Below are 18,093 nucleotides of genomic sequence, written 5' to 3'. Positions count from 1 at the left end.
GACAGGATTTGGGGATTTTCCAGAGATCTTTCTATGATTGATTTCTAATTTAGCTCCATCGTGGTCAGAGAACATTCTCTAGAGGACTTTAATCCTTTTAAATTTATTGAGACTTGCTTTAGAGCTCAGCATATGGTCTGTCCTGGTAAATGTTCTATGTGGAGTTGCATTGAATGTGTTTCTGCTGTTGGTGGGTGCAGTGTTCTATAAGGGTCCATTGGGGCCAGTAGGTTGATCATGTTATTCAAGTCTTCTCTATCCTTACTGATTTTCTACTTGTTCCATCAATTATTGAGAGGAGTTTTGAAATCTCACCCTGTAATTGCAGGAAATTTATCCGTTTCTCTTCAATTCTATCCATTTTTGCCTCATGCATGTTGAAGCTTTGTAATTAGGCGCACAAATGTTTAGGACTCTTATGTCCTCTAGGTGAATTGACCCGTGTCATTATATAATGTCTCTCCTTGTTCCTGGTAACATTCTGTGTTCTGAAGTTAACATTTTTTGATACTAATATAGGCACTCTGGCTTTCTGAGGCTTAATGTTTGCATAGCATATCTTTTCCCCATTCTTTTACTCTCGACCCATCTAGATTATTATATTTAAAGAGCATTCCTTTTCTTTTCTTTTAAATAGAGATAGGGTCTCACTTTGTTGCCCAGGCAGGTCTCCAACTCCTGGGCTCAAGTGATTCTCCCATCTTGGCCTCCCAAAGTGCTGGGATTACAGCTATGAGCCACCACACCTGACCAAGTGTGTGGTGAGTATTGGGGAGTGCAATGGTGTGATCTCAGCTCACTGCAACCTCCACCTCCTGGGTTCAGGTGGTTCTCCTGCCTCAGCCTCCCAAGCAGCTGGGACTACAGGTTCATGCCACCACACCCAGCTAATTTTTATATTTTTAGTAGAGGCAGGGTTTCACCATGTTGGCAAGGCTGGTCTCAAACTCCTGACCTCAAGTGATCCACCTGCCTCTGCCTCCCAAAGTGCTGGGATTACAGGCATGAGCCACCATGCCCAGCCCCAAGTGTGTTTCTTATAAACAGTGTATACTTAGGCCTTGGAGCAAGGTTTGGCCAATTTTTTCTGCATTGGGCCAGATAGTAAAATTTTTTTTTTTTTTGAGATGGAGTTTTGACCTGTTGCCTAGGCTGGAGTGCAGTGGTGCAGCAGCACAATCTCAGCTCACTGCAACCTCTGCCTCCCAGGTTCAAGCAATTCTCCTGCCTCAGCCTCCCAAGTAGCTGGGACTACAAGCGCACGCCAGCACGCCTGGCTAATTTTTTGTATTTTAGTAGAGATGGGGTTTCACCATGTTGCCCAGGCTGGTCTTGAACTCTGGAGCTCAGGCAATCCACCCGCCTCAGACTCCCAAAGTGCTGGGATTACAGGTGTGAGCCACCGTGTCTGGCCAGTAATTTTTCTTTTAAATTTTATTTATATGTAATAGTTGTACATATTTTTGGGAGTACAGGTGATTTTTTTTTTTTTTTGAGATGGAGTCTTGTTCTGTCACTCAGACTGGAGTGCAGTAGTGTGATCACGGGTCACTGCAGCCTCAACCTCCCAGGCTCAAGTGAACCTCCCACTTTAGCCTCCTGTGTATCTGGGATCACAGGTGTGCGACGCCACACCCGGCTAAATTTTTTTATTTTTGGTAGAGACGAAGTCTCACTGTGTTGCCCAGGCTGGTCTCAAACTCTTGGGCTCAAGCAGTCCTCCCACCTCAGCATCCTGAAATGCTGGGATCAGGGTAATTGGGAAATCCATCACCTCAAACATTTATATTTTCTCTAAGTAAAGATGTTTTTAGGCCGGGCGCGGTGGCTCACGCCTGTAAGCCCAGCACTTTGGGAGGCCGAGGCGGGCGGATCACGAGGTCAGAGGATCGAGACCGTCCTGGCTAACACAGTGAAACCCTGTCTCTACTAAAAGATACAAAAAATTAGCCGGGCGCGGTGGCGGGTGCCTGTAGTCCCAGCTACTCCGGAGGCTGAGGCAGGAGAATGGCGCGAACCTGGGAGGCGGAGCTTGCAGTGAGCCGAGATCGCCCCACTGCATTCCAGCCTGGGCGACAGAGCAAGACTCCGTCTCAAAAAAAAAAAAAAAAAAAAGAAAAGAAAAAAAAAGATGTTTTTAAATCTTTATCTTTATTTTTATTTTTTTAAAGACAGGATCTTGCTCTGTCTCTAGGCTGGAGTGCTGTGTGTTTATAGCTCCCTACAGCCTCAAACTCCTGGGCTCAAGGGATCTTCCTGCCTCCGCCTACTGAGTAGCTAGGACTACATGCCTGGCTAATTTTTTATTATTTTCATTTTTTTTTTTTTTGTAGAGAGTTCTTACTTTGTTGCCCAGGCTGGTCTTGAACTCCTGGCCTCAAGCGATCTTCCTGCCTCAGCCTCCCAAAGTGCTGCGATTACAGGCATGAGCCACTGCTCTGGCCCTAAGTAAATATTTTGGACTTTGTTGATCATATGGTCTTTGTTCCAGCTACTCAATTTTCCATTGTAGTATAGAAGCTGTTGTAGATGATACATTAAATGAATGAGTGTGGCTGTGTTCCAATAAAACTTTATTTATGGATACTGACACTGAAATTTGAATTTTATATAAGTCATGTGTCATAAAATATTCCTTTTTTTTTTTTTGAGGCAATATCTCACTCTGTTGCCCAGGCTGGAGTACAGTGGTACAATCTTGGCTCACTGCAGCCTCAACCTCCCAGGCTTAAGGAATCCTCCCACCTCAGCCTCTTGAGTAGCTGGAACCACAGGCACGTGCCACCAAGTCTGGCTAACTTTTTGTAGAGGTAGGGTTTCACCATGTTGCCCAGGCTAGTCTCAATTCCTGGGCTCAAGCGATCCACCCACCTTGGACTCCCAAAGTGCTCGGATTATAGGTGTGAACCACTGCGCCCAGCCTGTTCTTCTGATTTCATTTTAACCATTTAAAAATGTGAAAACCGGCCGGGCGTGGTGGCTCACGCCTGTAATCCTAGCACTTTGGGAGGCCGATGCGGGCGGATTGCCTGAGTTCAGGGGTTCTAGACCTACCTGGGCAACAAGGTGAAACCCCGTCTCTACTAAAATACAAAAAATTAGCCAGGCATGGCGGTGTGCGCCTTTAGTTCCAGCTACTCGGGAGGCTGAGGCAGGAGAATTGCTTGAACCTGGGAGGCAGAGGTTGCAGTGAGCTGAGATTGTGCCACTGCACTCCAACCTGGGCAACAGAGAGAGACTCTGTCTCCAAATAAATACATACATACATACATACATACACATACATGTATATATACATATACATATATGTATATGTAAAAGCCATTCTTAGCTTATGGGGCTGTACAAAAATAGACAGCAGGTCAGATTTGGCCTGTGGGCCATAGTTAGCCAGCCGCTGGTTCAAACCACTTACCCTTAATGTAATTACTGATATGGTTAGGTTTAAATCTACCAACCTGCTATTTGTCCCATCTGTTCTTTGTTCCCCTTTTCCTCTTTTTCTACCTTTAGGGGGTTTACTGGGACTTTTCTTTTCTTTTCTTTTTGAGACAGGGTCTCACTCTGTCACCCACGCTGGAGTGCAGTGGCACGAACACGACTCCTGGGCTCAAGCCATCCTCCTGCCTCAGCCTCCTGTGTAGCTAGGACCATAGGTGCGCTCTACCATGCCCAGCTAATTTTTTAAATTTTTTGTAGAGACGGGATCTCACTTCATTGCCCAGGCTGGTCTCAAACTCCTGAGCTCAAGCAATTTGCCCACCTTGGCCTCCCAAAGTGATGGAATTACAGCGTGAGCCACTGTGCCTGGCCTGTTGGGATTTTCAAGATTCTGCTTATCTCTACTCTTGACTTGTTAACTGTACTTCTTTGTTTTATTTTTCTTAGTGGTTTTCTGGGTTTGCAATATGGATCTTTAATTTATTACAAAATACTTTTTTTTTTTTTTGAGATGGAGTCTCGCTCTGTCGCCCAGGCTGGAGTGCAGTGGCGCGATCTCGGCTCACTGCAAGCTCCGCCTCCCGGGTTCATGCCATTCGTCTGCCTCAGCCTCCCGAGTAGCTGGGACTACAGGCGCCCGCTACCACGCCTGGCTAATTTTTTTGTATTTTTAGTAGAAACGGGGTTTCACCATGTTAGCCAGGATGGTCTCGATCTCCTGACCTCGTGATCCTCCTGCCTCGGCCTCCCAAAGTGCTGGGATTACAGGCGTGAACCACCGCGCCCAGCCACAAAATACTTTCAAGTAACATTATACCATTTCACGTAAGATATAAGACCTTGACAACATGATATGTTCCTCTCACCCTCCCGTCCTTTGAGCTCTGCATATCTTATGAACCCCACAATACATTAGGGGTGTGTGTGTGTGTGTGTGTGTGTGTGTGTGTGTGTGTGTGTTAGATAGTAAATGCAGCTGGGTGTGGTGCTCACGCCTGTAATCCCAACACTTTGGGAGGCCGAGGCTGGAGGATTCCTTGAACCCAGGCGTCCAACACCAGCCTGGCCAACATAGCGAGACCTCATCTCTACAAAAACTAAGAAACATTAGCCAGGCATGGTGATGCATGCCTGTGGTCCCAGCTCCGTGGGAGGCTGAGGTGGGAGAATTGCTTGGGTCCAGGAGGTTGAGGCTGCAGTGAGCTGTGTTCACGCCTCTCCACCCCAGAGCAGGACCCTGTCTCAAAAACAAAACAAAACCACTAAATGCTTCGTAAGGAAATTTGAAAGTGAGGAATATATCTTTTATATTTACCCGCAAATCTACCATTTGAAGAGGGTGCCCTTCACCCCTTCTGGTACATCCACGTTTCTATCTGGTGTTGTGTTTCTTTTACCTGCAGAACTTCCTTTAATATTTCTTGCTGTGCGGGTCTGCTGGCAATTAATTCTCCCAGCTTTGGTTTTGTATGAAAAATGTGTTAGTGTGTCTTCTTTGAGGGATATTTTTGCCTGCTGTGGAATTCTAGGTTGACAGTTTGTTTTGATTTTTCTTTCAGCATGTTGCATCGTCTTTGGGCTTGTACACTCTCTGACAAGAAGTCGACTGGCACTGTTATCTTTGATTCTCTGAATGTAATATGTTTCCCCCCTTCTAGCTGCTTTTAAGATGTTTCTCTTTATTGCTGGTTTTCAGCAATTGATTATAATGTGTCTTGGTGCATTTTATAAATATGTGTGTTTAGCCTACCTGGGGTTTATGGAGCTTACATCTGCAAGTTTATGGTTTTCATCAAATTCAAAAAGTTGTAGGCCATTACTTCATCAGACTTTTTTTTGGTTATCCCTTTCTCTCCTCTCTTTCTGGAACTCCAGTCACATAGGTAAAGCCACTTATTTCTCAGGCCATTGAGGCTCTGTGCTCATTTTCATCACTTTTTCCTTTCTGTGCTTTATTTTGGATAGATTCTATTGCAGTCTTCAAATTCTCTAATCTTTTTTTTTTTTTTTTTGAGATGGAGTTCCACTCTTGTTGCCCAGGCTGGAGTGCAGTGGCGTGATCTCAGCTCACAGCAACCTCCACCTCCTGGGATCAAGCAGTTGTCCTGTCTCAGCCTCCCAAGTAGCTGGGATTACAGGCGTGCACCACCATGCTCGGCTAATTTTGTATTTTTAGTAGAGATGGGGTTTCTCCATGTTGGTCAGGCTGGTCTGGAACCCCTGAGCTCAGGCAATCCGCCCCCATCGGCCTCCGAAAGTGCTAGAATTACAGGCGTGAGCCACCGTGCCTGGCTTTTTTTTTTTTTTGAGACAAAGTCTTACTCTGTTGCCCAGGCTGGAGTGCGGTGGCACAATCTGAGCTCACTGCAACCTCTACCTCCCAGGTTCAGGCAATTCTCCTGCCTCAGCCTCCTGAGTAACTGGGATTACAGGCATGCACCACCACACTTGGCTAATTTTTGTATTTCTAGTAGAGAAGGGTTTTCGCCATGTTAGTCAGGCTGGTCGCAAACTCCTGAACTCAGGTTATCCTCCCTCCTTGGCCTCCCAAAGTGCTGGGATTGCAGGCGTGAGCCACCGCGCCCAGCCTTTTTTTTTTTTTTAAAGATAAGATCTCAGCCTGGCCAACGTGGCAAAACCCCATCTCTACAAAAAATACAAAAATTAGCTGGGCATGGTGGCGGGTGCCTGTAATCCCAGCTATTTAGGAGGCTGAGGCAGGAGAATCACTTGAACCCGGGAAGCGGAGGTTGCAGTGAGTCGAGATCGCGCCATTGCACTCCAGCTTCAGCTTGGGACAGAGCGAGACTCTATCTCAAAAATAAATAAATAAATAAAATTTAAAAATAACGATAAGGTCTCACTTAGTCATTCAGACTAGAGTGCAGTGATGACCAGGCTCAGTGTAGACTTAAACTGCTGGCCTCAAGTGATCCTCCCACCTCAGCCTCTCAAGTTGCTGGGACTGTAGGCAGGCACCACCACACCCATCTAATTTTTTTATTTTTCTGTAGAGACAGGGTCTGGCTATGTTGACCAGGCTTATCTCAAAGTCCCAGCCTCAAGTGATCCTCCTGCCTCGGCCTCCCAGTGTGCTAGGATTACAGGCATGAGCTACTGTGCCTGGCCCAAATTCCCTCATCTTTTCTGCTGCCAGTGTCTAATCTGTGTAATCCCTTTCAGTAAAATTTTTCTTTCAGATATGTGTATATCATTCTCTAAAAGTTCTGTTCACTTCTTTTTATGTCTTCTGTTCCTTTCATTACGTTCATGTTTTTCTTTATACTCTTGAGCATTCTGAATGTATTTATAATAGCTGTTTTCATGTCCTTGTCTGCTAATTCTGTCATCATCTATGTCAATTCTGGGTCTGTTTCAATTGAGTGATTTTTCTCTTGGTTATAGGTCACATTTTCCTGCACCTTTGTTTACCTGGTCCTTTTTTTTGAGGCAAGAGTCTTGCTTTGTTGCCCAGGCCAGAGTGCAGTGGTGATCTCGGTTCACTGCGACCTCCACCTCCTGGATTCCAACGATTCTCATGCCTCAGCCTCCCAAGTAGCTGGGATCACAGGCATGTGCTATCACACCCAGCTAATTTTTGTATTTTTAGTAGAGACGGGGTATTGCCATGTTGGCCAGGTTGTCCTTGAACTCCTGGCCTCAAGCAATCCACCCACCTCAGCCTCCTAAAATGCTGGGATTACAGGTGTGAGCCACCGTGCCCAACCTGGTATTTTTTTTAAAAATTATGTAATAGGCCGGGCACAGTGGCTCATGCCTGTAATCCCAGCACCTTGGGTGGGCGAGGTGGGCAGGTCACCTGAGGTCAGGAGTTCAAGGCCAACCTGCCAACATGGTGAAACCTCATCTCTACTAAAAATACAAACATTAGTCAGGCGTGCTGGCAGGTGCCTATAATCCCAACTACTCAGGAAGCTGAGGCGGGAGAATCACTTGAACCCAGGAGTGGCCAAGATCACACCACTGCACTCCAGCCTGGGTGACAGAGTGAGACTCTGTCTCAAGAAAAAAAAAAAAATTACATAACAGACATTGTTTACATTGCTGAATATATTTTTTTACAGAGTATTAGAAACTTTTTCTGGAATCTAGTTAGGTTACTTGTGAATTACTTTGATACTTCTAGGCCTGTTTTTAAGCTTTTTTAGTGCAGCTTTAGCATTGCCTTTATTCTAGGGCTAACTTAATCCTATTTCTAGAATGTTACACTTTTGGGTCTCTACTGAATGTCTCATGTATTCAATGAAATCTTTCTACTCTGGCTGCAGGGAGCTCAAAAGACTCTCAGCCCTGTGTCAACTCTAAGAATTGTTTTCTCCTTGAAAGTTGCTCTTGTCCAGCCCCACAGAGTTTCACCCCATGCATGCACAGATTGATATTCAGCCAAAGACTCAAGGGGACCACCGGTTTCTGAACCCTCTCTCTCTTTGCAGCTCCCTCTTCTCAGGCACTCTATCCCCCAAATTCCAGCCATCTTGGCCTGCCTGATCACCAGTCTCCGTCTCTGCAACTCAGCAGGATTGCTGGGCTGTTTGGGCTTCCCTTCCTATAAATTAAATCCAGCCAAGCAGCCTGGACAATAAGACTCATTTTGTTTCTCTTCTCAGGGATCACAGTTCTATGATGTCTCTTGTCCTATGTTTTAAATAGTTTCCTGGCCAGGCGTGGTCGCTCACACCTGTAATCCCAGCACTTTGGGAGGCTGAGGCAGGTGGATCACCTGAGATCAGGAGTTCGAGACCAGCCTGGCCAACATGGTGAAACCCCATCTCTGCTAAAAATACAAAAATTAGCCGGGTGTGATGGTGGGCACCTGTAATCTCAGCTACTTGGGAGGCTGAGGCAGGAGAATCACTTGAACCCCAAAGGTAGAGGTTGCAGTGAGCTGAGATCGTGCCACTGCACTCCATCCTGGCTGACAAAGCAAGATCTGTCTCAAAAAAAAAAAAAAAAAAAAAGAAAAAAGTTTCCTGCATTCTATCCAGCTCTTTAGCTGTTTATGGTGGGAGGGTATTTCCAGACCATCTTACTCTTTTATATCTGGAAGTAGAAGTCTCCGGATGCAATATTTACAGCCAGGAAGTCTGGCTTCAGAATCCACACTCCCCGCTTCTGCATCCAGCAGTCACTGAGTCTTCCAGGTGCTGGGGTCACTTGGGAGGGGCACCACCAATGGGGGGCATGGCCACGGGGGCAGGTCAGCAGGGGTGACTCCAGCCCGTGACTCACCCCTCCCACCCTTCAGGTGGGCCTTCACCTTGATCATCATCTCCTCCTACACGGCCAACCTGGCCGCCTTCCTCACCGTGCAGCGCATGGAGGTGCCTGTGGAGTCGGCCGATGACCTGGCAGATCAGACCAACATCGAGTATGGCACCATCCACGCCGGCTCCACCATGACCTTCTTCCAGGTGGGGCCACCAGAACCTCTCAGGCGTGGTGTTGGGATCCCTGCCATGCAAAGCAGCTCAGGATGGGTCTGGGCAGGGTCTCCTGGGTCAGAGGGACTGATTGTCAGTGACAGCCTGGAGGCTGGGGAGCAGAAAACACACATGTGCTGTCATGGGGCTCGCAGCTGGCTGGCTAGGGAACTGGGGAATGAGGGCAGGGAGGCATATGTGGTATCAAATGTCAATGTCATATGGGCCAAATGGGATCAAGGAGGCTGCTGGAAGGGTCGGGACCAGGAATATGGGCTGACAGAGAGAAGGGAAGGCCCTTCAAGGTGAAAAGTGCTGGATCTTTTGTATTTTGGGGTGGTGGGAAGGAAAGAAAAGGAAAGCAAGCTTGGCAGGGAGGTCCTAGTGGTCTAAAGGAGGCCTGAGTTGGGCAGGGGCCACCGGCTGGAGGGTTAAGGGGAAGGAGGTGGAGGTGCACTCACCGGGCCCCCCAGGTGGGTGGTGGGCACAGTGGCTGTGGGGATGACTTGGACCTGGCCTGGACAGTTTGTCCGTCTCATCTCTCTCCTCTGCCTTTGGCTCTGTCTTCCTTTGATCACCTTGCATTCTCCTGGGTTGAGGGAGACTTCCTGGAGGATGGGAAGGGCTCGGGGAAAGGAAGCGGCTGGAAAGACCCTCCCGTCTTCCCCTTGTGATCCCCCTGCCCAGAATTCACGGTACCAAACGTACCAGCGCATGTGGAACTACATGCAGTCGAAGCAGCCCAGCGTGTTCGTCAAGAGCACAGAAGAGGGCATTGCCCGCGTCCTCAACTCCCGCTACGCCTTCCTGCTCGAGTCCACCATGAACGAGTACCACCGGCGCCTCAACTGCAACCTCACCCAGATCGGGGGACTCCTCGACACCAAGGGCTACGGCATTGGCATGCCGCTGGGTACGGCACAGCACGGTGTGGAACACAGCAGGGCCATGGGCATCCAAAACCACCTGTGAGCAGGCCCAGGACCGGGCCAGGCACCCCCGAGGCAGGCTGGGTGTGTTGCATGTGGCCTCCTGGCTGTATGGTCTTGGGCAGGCGACATCACCATCCTGAGCCTCTGTACCCCCAACCTGCAAAACCAGGCCTAGCAGCAATCCAGCCCTCCCAGAGCTGTTGGGAGAATTCAGTGAGACTGTGTGTACAATTCAGTATATGTGGGTGGTGGGGCTTGCTGTCTTCCCCCAAGGGCCCTGTGGGGGTGAGGACCTGGTCTTGTTTCCTATTTCTTGGAAAAAACCTATAGCCTGGCTCAGAGCAGGTGCTTGAAAAATGCTTGTAAGATGGATGGGAAGGATGGAAGGATCTGGTAGGGAGACTTGTATGTGCCTATTTATATTTCAGGACATGTTTGGTGTTTTGTTTTGTTTTGTTTTGTTTTGTTTTTTTTTTGAGACGGAGTCTTGCTCTGTTGCCCGCCTTGGCCTCCCAAAGTGTTGGGATTACAGGTATGAGCCACCTCGCATGGCCCAGGACATGTTTTTCCAGGACTCAGTGGTGGAACTCACGACCAAATTGTCACCAAATTTTGGCATTTTGGCTTTTAAAATCATTTATGTACTGATGACACCTGTATTAGTTATCTATTACTGCATAGCAAATTGCCCCAGATCTTAGCAGCTTTGTAGGTGAGTCGGTGCCAGGGAGGCAGTGTAGCTTGGTGCTTGGAGGACAGGCTCAGGAGTCACACCGACCTGGATTCAAATCCCAGTTCCGGCTGGCCACTGTGGTTTATGCCTATGATTCCAGTGCTTTGGGAGGCCAAGCCGGAAGGATCACTTGAACCTAAGAGTTTTGAGACCAGCTTGGGCAATATAGCAAGACCCTGTCTTTACAAAAAATTAAAAAATTAGCCAGGTGTGGTATGCACCTGTAGTCTCAGCTACAGGCTGAAGTAGGAGGATCGCTTGAGCCCAGGAAGTGGAGGTGGCAGTGAACAATGATCATGCCACTGTATGCCAGCCTGGGTAACCAAGTGAGATTCTGTCAAAAGAAAGGAAGAAATCTCAGTTTCCTCCCTGACTCAGTGCACAGTCTTAAGCAAGTGTATCACTTTCGTCATTCAGAAACACTTGCCTCAGGTGGGATACCAGTCCCACAGGATCATCGTAAGACCTGAATAAACCCAGGGTCTGGCACACAGTTGGTGCCTAGTAGATATTAATCACTTTCATCTGCCCGTGTCTCTGGTTCTGTGGTAGTTGGTCGGGAAGTATCTTAGTCAATGAAGAAATAAGTATAGAATAGGGTGTGTGGGGTGTTGAAGCCCAAGGATGGCTTAAGGGCAGGATCTGAGGTTGGGGAGGAGAGGTGGTCCAGGGAGAGGTGTGGATGGGGATTCGTCTGGTGTCCAACTGCATGCCAAGTCCCGCACTGGATGCAGACGAAAGATGATAAACACATAGCCATATAATACAGTGTTAGGTGGTGACAGCTGCTCCAAAGTAAATTAAAGGGAAGACACTGACAGGGAGTGGGGCACTTGGTGCCATTTTAAATAAAGTCATCAGAATAGACTCCCTGGGGAGCCAGCATGTGGGCAGAGACCTGGATGAAGTGCGGAGAGGGACATTCCAGGCAGAGGCAAAGGTCCTAAGACAGGACTGTGTGTGATGAATTCGGGGAGCAGCCAGGAGGCTGATGAGGCTGGACCTGAGAGCCGTGGGGGTGAGGGTGTCTGAGAGTGGCCGAGGGGAGGAGCTTGCAACAGGAAGCCATGGAGAGTCCTCAGCACAGGAAAGGTATGGCCTCTGACTCTTCCTAACACTGTCTCTCTGGCTGCTGTGTTGAGAGGAGACTGGGCTGGGGGTGAGGAGAGGCTGCAGGGAAGACCCCGGGCACGTGGTAGAGGCGGGGGAAGGCTGTGGTGAGGGCACAGTTTGGGGTTTGGGGCGGTCAGGGCTGCGGGGCCCGATGGCTGGTCCAGCCCCTCGTGTGCCTGCCCAGGCTCCCCGTTCCGGGATGAGATCACACTGGCCATCCTGCAGCTTCAGGAGAACAACCGGCTGGAGATCCTGAAGCGCAAGTGGTGGGAGGGGGGCCGGTGCCCCAAGGAGGAGGACCATCGAGCTAAAGGTCAGCTCCTGCGTATGGTGTCCCCTTCCCATAGCCCCCTCCCAGCCCCCTTCCCACACAGCCCCAATTCCGTGGCTCCCCAACTCCCTTTGCCCCCCAACTCCCTTCGCCCTCCAGGTTTGGGCATGGAGAACATTGGTGGCATTTTTGTCGTGCTCATCTGTGGACTCATCATTGCTGTCTTCGTGGCGGTCATGGAATTCATATGGTCCACACGGAGGTCAGCTGAGTCCGAGGAGGTGAGGAGGCTGGGGGTGGGGGTGGGCAGGAACAGGGACCCCCAGGGGCTGAGGTGCGTGAAGATTGTGGCATTGGGAGCCATACCTGGAGGGTGGTGGGGATCGCAAGAAGGGGGCGGAGGAATGCAGGAGGTGGGGAAGTAAGAGAGCTGATGGGGCCAGAGAATCAGCGCGTGAGGAAGAACAGGAGGGAAAGTAGGCACAGGGAGCGATGAGGATGCAGGGAGAGGAGGTGAGGGACAGGATGTGGGGAGCCACAGAGGCAGAAAAGAAGAAATAAGAAGAGAAACAGGGCCAAGTGCAGTGGCTCACACCTGTAATCCCAGCACTTTGGGAGGCCGAGGCTGGCGGATCACCTGAGGTCAGGAGTTCAAGATCAGCCTGGCCAACATGGTGAAACCCCATCTCTACTAAAAATACAAAAATTAGCCAGGCATGGTGGTGCACACCTGTAATCCCAGCTACTCGGGAGGCTGAGATGGGAGGATCGCTTGAACCTGGGAGGTGGAGATTGCAGTAAGCTGAGATTGCACCACTGCACTCCAGCCTGGGTGACAGAGGGAACCGGAAGAGGACACAGCCCTGGACTGGTCCCACACTGTGTTCAGGAGGGCTGCTTCCATGTCCCTGGGGGCCGCCCAGCCACACCCCTGCATTTCCAGACCCATTCGTGCTCTTGCACCCCTGGACTGCCGGTTCCCTGCTTCCCCTCTCTCTGTCAGCCTCCAGCCCTTCCTCCCCCTCCTCACATCCAGCGGCTGACCTTACATCTACTCCCCAGACCCCAGCTCTGCATCCAGCTGCCTGCCAGTGTTCTGCACTTGGCCCAAGGACTCCTCTGAAGGAGCCGTCCATGCTGCTAGTAAAGGTGCCCTCCACCCGTGTCCAGGTTGCCTTCTCAAGGACATCCCTCCGGCAAGTCTGTCCTTTCCTCCTGCAGCATCAGTTGTCCTCTCTTTATTGGATTCAGGCCACCAACGTACAAATATGCTGTCATTTCTCCAGTCTTAAACCCTCTCCTGACCTCACTTTCCCTCCCAGCCACCGCCCACTTTCTCCCCTTCTCTTTACAGCCTTGGCAGCAGTGGGGGGTCTCCCTGATGCTTCCAGTTTCTTCTTTCCTCCCATTTCCTCTTGCCCCCACTCCAGTCTGGCATCTGTCCCTGCCACTCCACTGAAGCCACTCTTGTCACCAGCAACTTCCATGTCTGAAATTCCCGGTCTCAGGCCTCATGTATATGAGGTAGCAATGGGCTTCAGCACAGCCAGTCACTCTCAATCCTCAAAGCCCCTTCTTCCCCTTCTCCCACTTCTCCGGTCACTCCTTCCCAGGCTCCCTCGTTGGGTTCCTCTTTCTCCCCAGGCTCTGTTTGTTGTGGGGCTCCAGGGCTCGGTCCTTAGACTGCTTCTCTTCTCGGTCTTTCTCCACTACTTCAATGATCCCACCAGCCAAATGGCTCTTAAGACCCGCTATGTGCTGGTGATTCTTGTGTTAGTTATCTATTGCTATCATAACAAATGACCTTAACAGCTTTTAAAAAGCCAGCTTCCATTGGTTCACAGTTTCTGTGGGTCCAGAGCCTGGGAGCAGCTTAGCTGGATGTTTCTGGCTGCCATGGGTCTCTGATGAGGTCATAGTCATGTTTTTTGGCCAGACTGCTGTGGTCTGAAGGCTCAACAAAAGGTGGAGGGTTCCGTTCTAAGATGGCTCACTGTCCCAAATGTCCCCATGGGATTTTAGTTTCTGGAGGTGGCCAAGTGACAACATGGAGACCAATTTCATTGAAAGATGATTTTTGCCCAGGTGTGGTGGCTCACGCCTGTAATCCAAGCACTTTGGGAGGCTGAGGAGGGCAGATCACATGAGGCCAGGAGTTCAAGACCAGCATGGCCAACATGGTGAAACCCTGTCTCTACTGAAAACACAAAAATTAGCCAGACGTGGTGGTGGACACCTGTAGTCCCAACTACTCAGGAGGCTGAGACAGGAGAATTACTTGAATCTGGGAGGTGGAGGTTGCAGTGAGCCGAGATTGCACCACTGCCCTCCAGCCTGGGTGACAGAGTGAGACTGTCTCAAAAAGAAACAGAAAGAAAAATGATTTTTATTCTTTAACATTTCCCAGGAGAAGGGGAAACAGCTTACGATTCACCAGTTTGGATAATGTCAGTGGACTCTGGGCTATAGGGGCTGTCCCTACTTATCTGGTACCTGGCCCCGGGTTGATTTAGGTCAGGAAGAATATTGGCTTGGTATGTGAGAGTTAGGTAAAGGGGGAGGTTGGGGGTATAGATTGGTTGGTTTGCACATGAAAGGCAGCTGAGCCCTCTGCTATCTCTAAGGCTTGGCTAGTTCTGGGAGGGGTAGTCTCTCCCCAGCCTGCAAGATGTTTAAAGTGTCAAAACATCCTAAGACACAGAAAATAAAAAACATGATGAATACACTCACATGGCAGTTGGCAGGAGGCCTCAGTTCCTCAAACAAGGACCTCTCCAAGGACTGCTTGAGTGTCCTCACACCATGGCAGCTGAGATCCCCCAGGGCGAGTGATCAGAGAGAGCAAGGCGGAAGCAGAATGTGCAATGGCTGAAACTTATTCTGTTGGTCACACAGACCAGCTCTGATACAGTGTCAGAGGGCATTACACAGGGGCGTGGACGCGGGAGGTGGGATCTTGAAGGCTGCCTGCCTTAACCCACAAATATGTGTCTCCCCTGAAGCCAAGGTCTGCAACTTCAGCTCCACACTTGGTATCTCCACTTGGATATCTGATAGGTGTGCACGTGATGCGATGTGTCCAACATTGGGCTTCTGCCCACCTGTGAGGCAATTTGGTCCTTCCAGTTGCTCGGGTCAAAATATTGGAGCTTTCTTTCACTATTCTCTCTCTTCCATGCCCCGTATCTGATCTCTTAGCAGATCCTATTGGCTCCACCTTCAGAATATATCCGGAATCCAGACCCTTCTCAGGTCGCTGTGGTCCAGCCATCCCCATCTCCTGCCCGGGTTATTGTCATAGCTTCCTCCATGAGCTCCCTGCTCTTGCCTTGGCCTCCCTGCAATCTGTTCTCAACACAGAGTGATCCTATGAAAACACAGCACTCCTCTACCTAAAGCTCCCCAGTGATTCCCGTCTGACTCTTTCATTCTGATTTTCAGAATGAAAGCCAAAAATCCTTCCAGTGGTTTATGGGCCTTACCAGAGCTGGCCGCCACTGCTCCTTTGACCTCATTTCTCTGTCTTCCCTGTGCACGCCCCCCTCCAGCCACGCTGACCTGCTTGCAGTGCCTCAGACGTGCCAAGTCACTCCCACCTGGGCATTTCGGCCCTGCCCGGTTATCTTTCCAGCAGGCTGGCCTCCCAGGTCTCCAGTGGCTCACCCTGTCTTTATTTAAGGATCCTTCTCTCAGTGAGGTCTTCCTTGACTGTCCTGTCTCAGAATTCATCGTCACTCCCTACCCATACACCTTAGGCCTCTTCCCGATTTTCTTTCTTTCCAAAGCACTCACCACGCCTAACACACTACATACATGTCTGTTATCTTCTGTCTCTGCACACTTGAGCATAACCTCCACGAGGGCTGGGACTTCTGTCTGTTTCCTTCTCTGCCATATCCCCAGTGCCCAGAACAGTGCCGGGCACACAGCAGGCCACAGGTAAATATGCCTTGCAATAATGAACACATGGATGAGGGGCAGAAGATGGGAAATCAGGAAGGAAGAACTGGAGAAAATTTAGAGACAGTGAAAAGACCAGAGGAAAGAGAGGAGCTTAGGTGGAAGGTGAAGGGCAGATTCAGGAACAAACGCAGAGTAGAATGGAGACATTGAAGATAAGTGGGGAGAGGTGGAGAGGGGAGGCAGAAAACACGGGGGAGATAAAGGGAAGAGAAGTGGGAAGGGAAGCGAGGTCAGAAGGAAGAAAGACCCAGGCGAGGAAAGGAGGAGGAGGAGTGGGATGTGGAGAGGGGCTGGGGGAGGCGGGAGGCGGACTGCGCCGGGACGGTGACCGCCCGCGCCACCCCCAGGTGTCGGTGTGCCAGGAGATGCTGCAGGAGCTGCGCCACGCCGTTTCTTGCCGCAAGACGTCGCGTTCCCGCCGGCGCCGACGCCCGGGCGGCCCGAGCCGGGCCCTGCTGTCACTGCGCGCGGTCCGCGAGATGCGCCTCAGCAACGGCAAGCTCTACTCGGCCGGCGCGGGCGGGGATGCGGGCAGCGCGCACGGGGGCCCGCAGCGCCTCCTGGACGACCCGGGGCCCCCCAGCGGAGCCCGACCCGCCGCCCCCACCCCCTGCACCCACGTGCGCGTCTGCCAGGAGTGCCGGCGCATCCAGGCGCTGCGGGCCTCGGGGGCCGGCGCGCCTCCGCGTGGCCTGGGCGCCCCCGCCGAAGCCACCAGCCCGCCCCGGCCGCGGCCTGGCCCCGCCGGCCCCCGGGAGCTGGCGGAGCACGAGTGACCACGGGCGGGGCTGTGCGGGCGCCCGGACTGACCGAAGGGACGGGGCCCGCCCCAGGCCCCAGCAGTCTCCGCTCCCGCAGCGGGCGCGGGACAGGACTTGTGCGCCGGCGCCCCGGACGCCGCGATTTTGCCTTTGGTTCCCCGCGAAGTCCGAGGCCTGGCTCTGGAGCCCGCCTGCGCCCCCCAGTGGACTCGCGAGAGGGTGCCGCGGGCGAGAAGGGCGCAGGAACCGAGGACTCCCGGGGCTGGGGACTTCGGGGGCGGCTCTGGGAAGCGGAAAGCAGTCAGCGGAGAGGACCCCATTCTGGGACTGCTCAGGCTCCCCAAGACTTGACGCAGCCCCCCACGCTTCTGGAGGTGGGGAGGGCCTCTGGACAGATGGGTGTCCCCTGGTGCCCCTCCACTCTTCTCTTCCTCTCTTTTTTGGGGGGAGAAACCTCGGAATTTCTATGAGACCTCCCCCAGGGAGGGGGTCAGTTGGGCCCCCATCCCTCCCCTTGCCACATCGCAGCCCCTGTTGGAATAAAAAAAGAACAAAACCCCAGAACTGGGGATACCGTCTCTCATTTCCTGGGGGTGTGAGGGCTTTGGAGGCTTGGGTCCCCGGGGCACCTGCTGAGAATCAGAGTGAGCCTCGATGGTTACTTCCATGCTCTCTCCACCCTCAGCCCTGCCCACAGGCTGCAGGCCAGCCCGGATCCCAGCAGCTGGCCCCTCTCCACTGACCTTCTCTCAGGACAGAGGGAGGCTGCGACAGAGACCCTGAGACAGATGGAGAGATGCAGGGATCTGGAGACGCGGAGACACCGGAAGCGGAGACACAGAAAGACAGAAAACAGATGGGGCTGGGGGAGGGGAGGGCCAGTGAGCTGTTGAGTGTGGCCGTGCCTGGGGTGGCGAGTGTGTGCCTGGGCCGGGGTGATTCAGTGACGTTGTGATCGTGTGTGCACGCATCCGCGAGGCCATCTTCAACTGTCTGTGACTGTGATCCCGTGTTTCTGTTGAAAATGTACCTCCCCAACCCCCAAGAGAGGAAGTGAGGAATCCCAGTAGACTGGGGGGTGGGCGGGCGAGCAGGGGTGGGAGAGGCTGAAGGGCTGATGGCGCAGGAGAAAGGTGGGTCCGCCTTCTGTCCCCGCCCTCCCTGCCCCGCCGGAGGTTTCTGTGGAAACTGCAGCTGAGGAAGGACGAGTGAAGGTCACACAGCAAGAGCCAAAACGAGGCCGAGCAGAAAGGGAGAGATGGAGGGATGGCGAGAGACAGAGATGGGGAGAGACAACGAAGGGGGCAGAGTGGGCGGGAGGGGGATGGGGAGAGAGAGCTAGAGGACACAGAGCCGGCGAGACAGGGAGAGAGGCTGGGTGAGGTGAGAGAAGACTGGAGAAAGAATAGAGGGCTGAGACCAGAGGTGAAGCGGGAGG

The 18,093-nt window shown here is 51.6% G+C and overlaps 2 protein-coding genes across 4 annotated transcripts in view; one reads left to right on the top strand and one right to left on the bottom strand.

Annotated features, from left to right (window-relative positions):
• GRIK5 (glutamate ionotropic receptor kainate type subunit 5) overlaps positions 1 to 17,224 on the top strand; it is a 70,832-nt gene extending 53,608 nt beyond the window's left edge. For all 3 annotated transcript variants that reach the window (XM_024926408.4, XM_024926407.4, XM_034946080.3), the window contains 5 exons: positions 8,708 to 8,873; positions 9,570 to 9,795; positions 11,845 to 11,973; positions 12,091 to 12,212; positions 16,242 to 17,224. In XM_024926408.4, coding sequence (XP_024782176.2) covers positions 8,708 to 8,873; positions 9,570 to 9,795; positions 11,845 to 11,973; positions 12,091 to 12,212; positions 16,242 to 16,670 — 1,072 coding nt within the window. In that variant the 3' untranslated portion in view covers positions 16,671 to 17,224. The remainder of the gene's footprint in view (positions 1 to 8,707; positions 8,874 to 9,569; positions 9,796 to 11,844; positions 11,974 to 12,090; positions 12,213 to 16,241) is intronic.
• LOC100976543 (CEA cell adhesion molecule 6) overlaps positions 1 to 18,093 on the bottom strand; it is a 910,921-nt gene that overhangs the window by 655,646 nt on the left and 237,182 nt on the right. The window lies entirely within an intron of this gene.

The sequence above is a fragment of the Pan paniscus genome, chromosome 20 (assembly GCF_029289425.2).
Source record: "Pan paniscus chromosome 20, NHGRI_mPanPan1-v2.0_pri, whole genome shotgun sequence".
Taxonomy (NCBI): Eukaryota; Metazoa; Chordata; class Mammalia; order Primates; family Hominidae; genus Pan; species Pan paniscus.
Note: the sequence above shows the minus strand (reverse complement) of the source record. Positions and strands in the feature narration are given on the sequence as shown.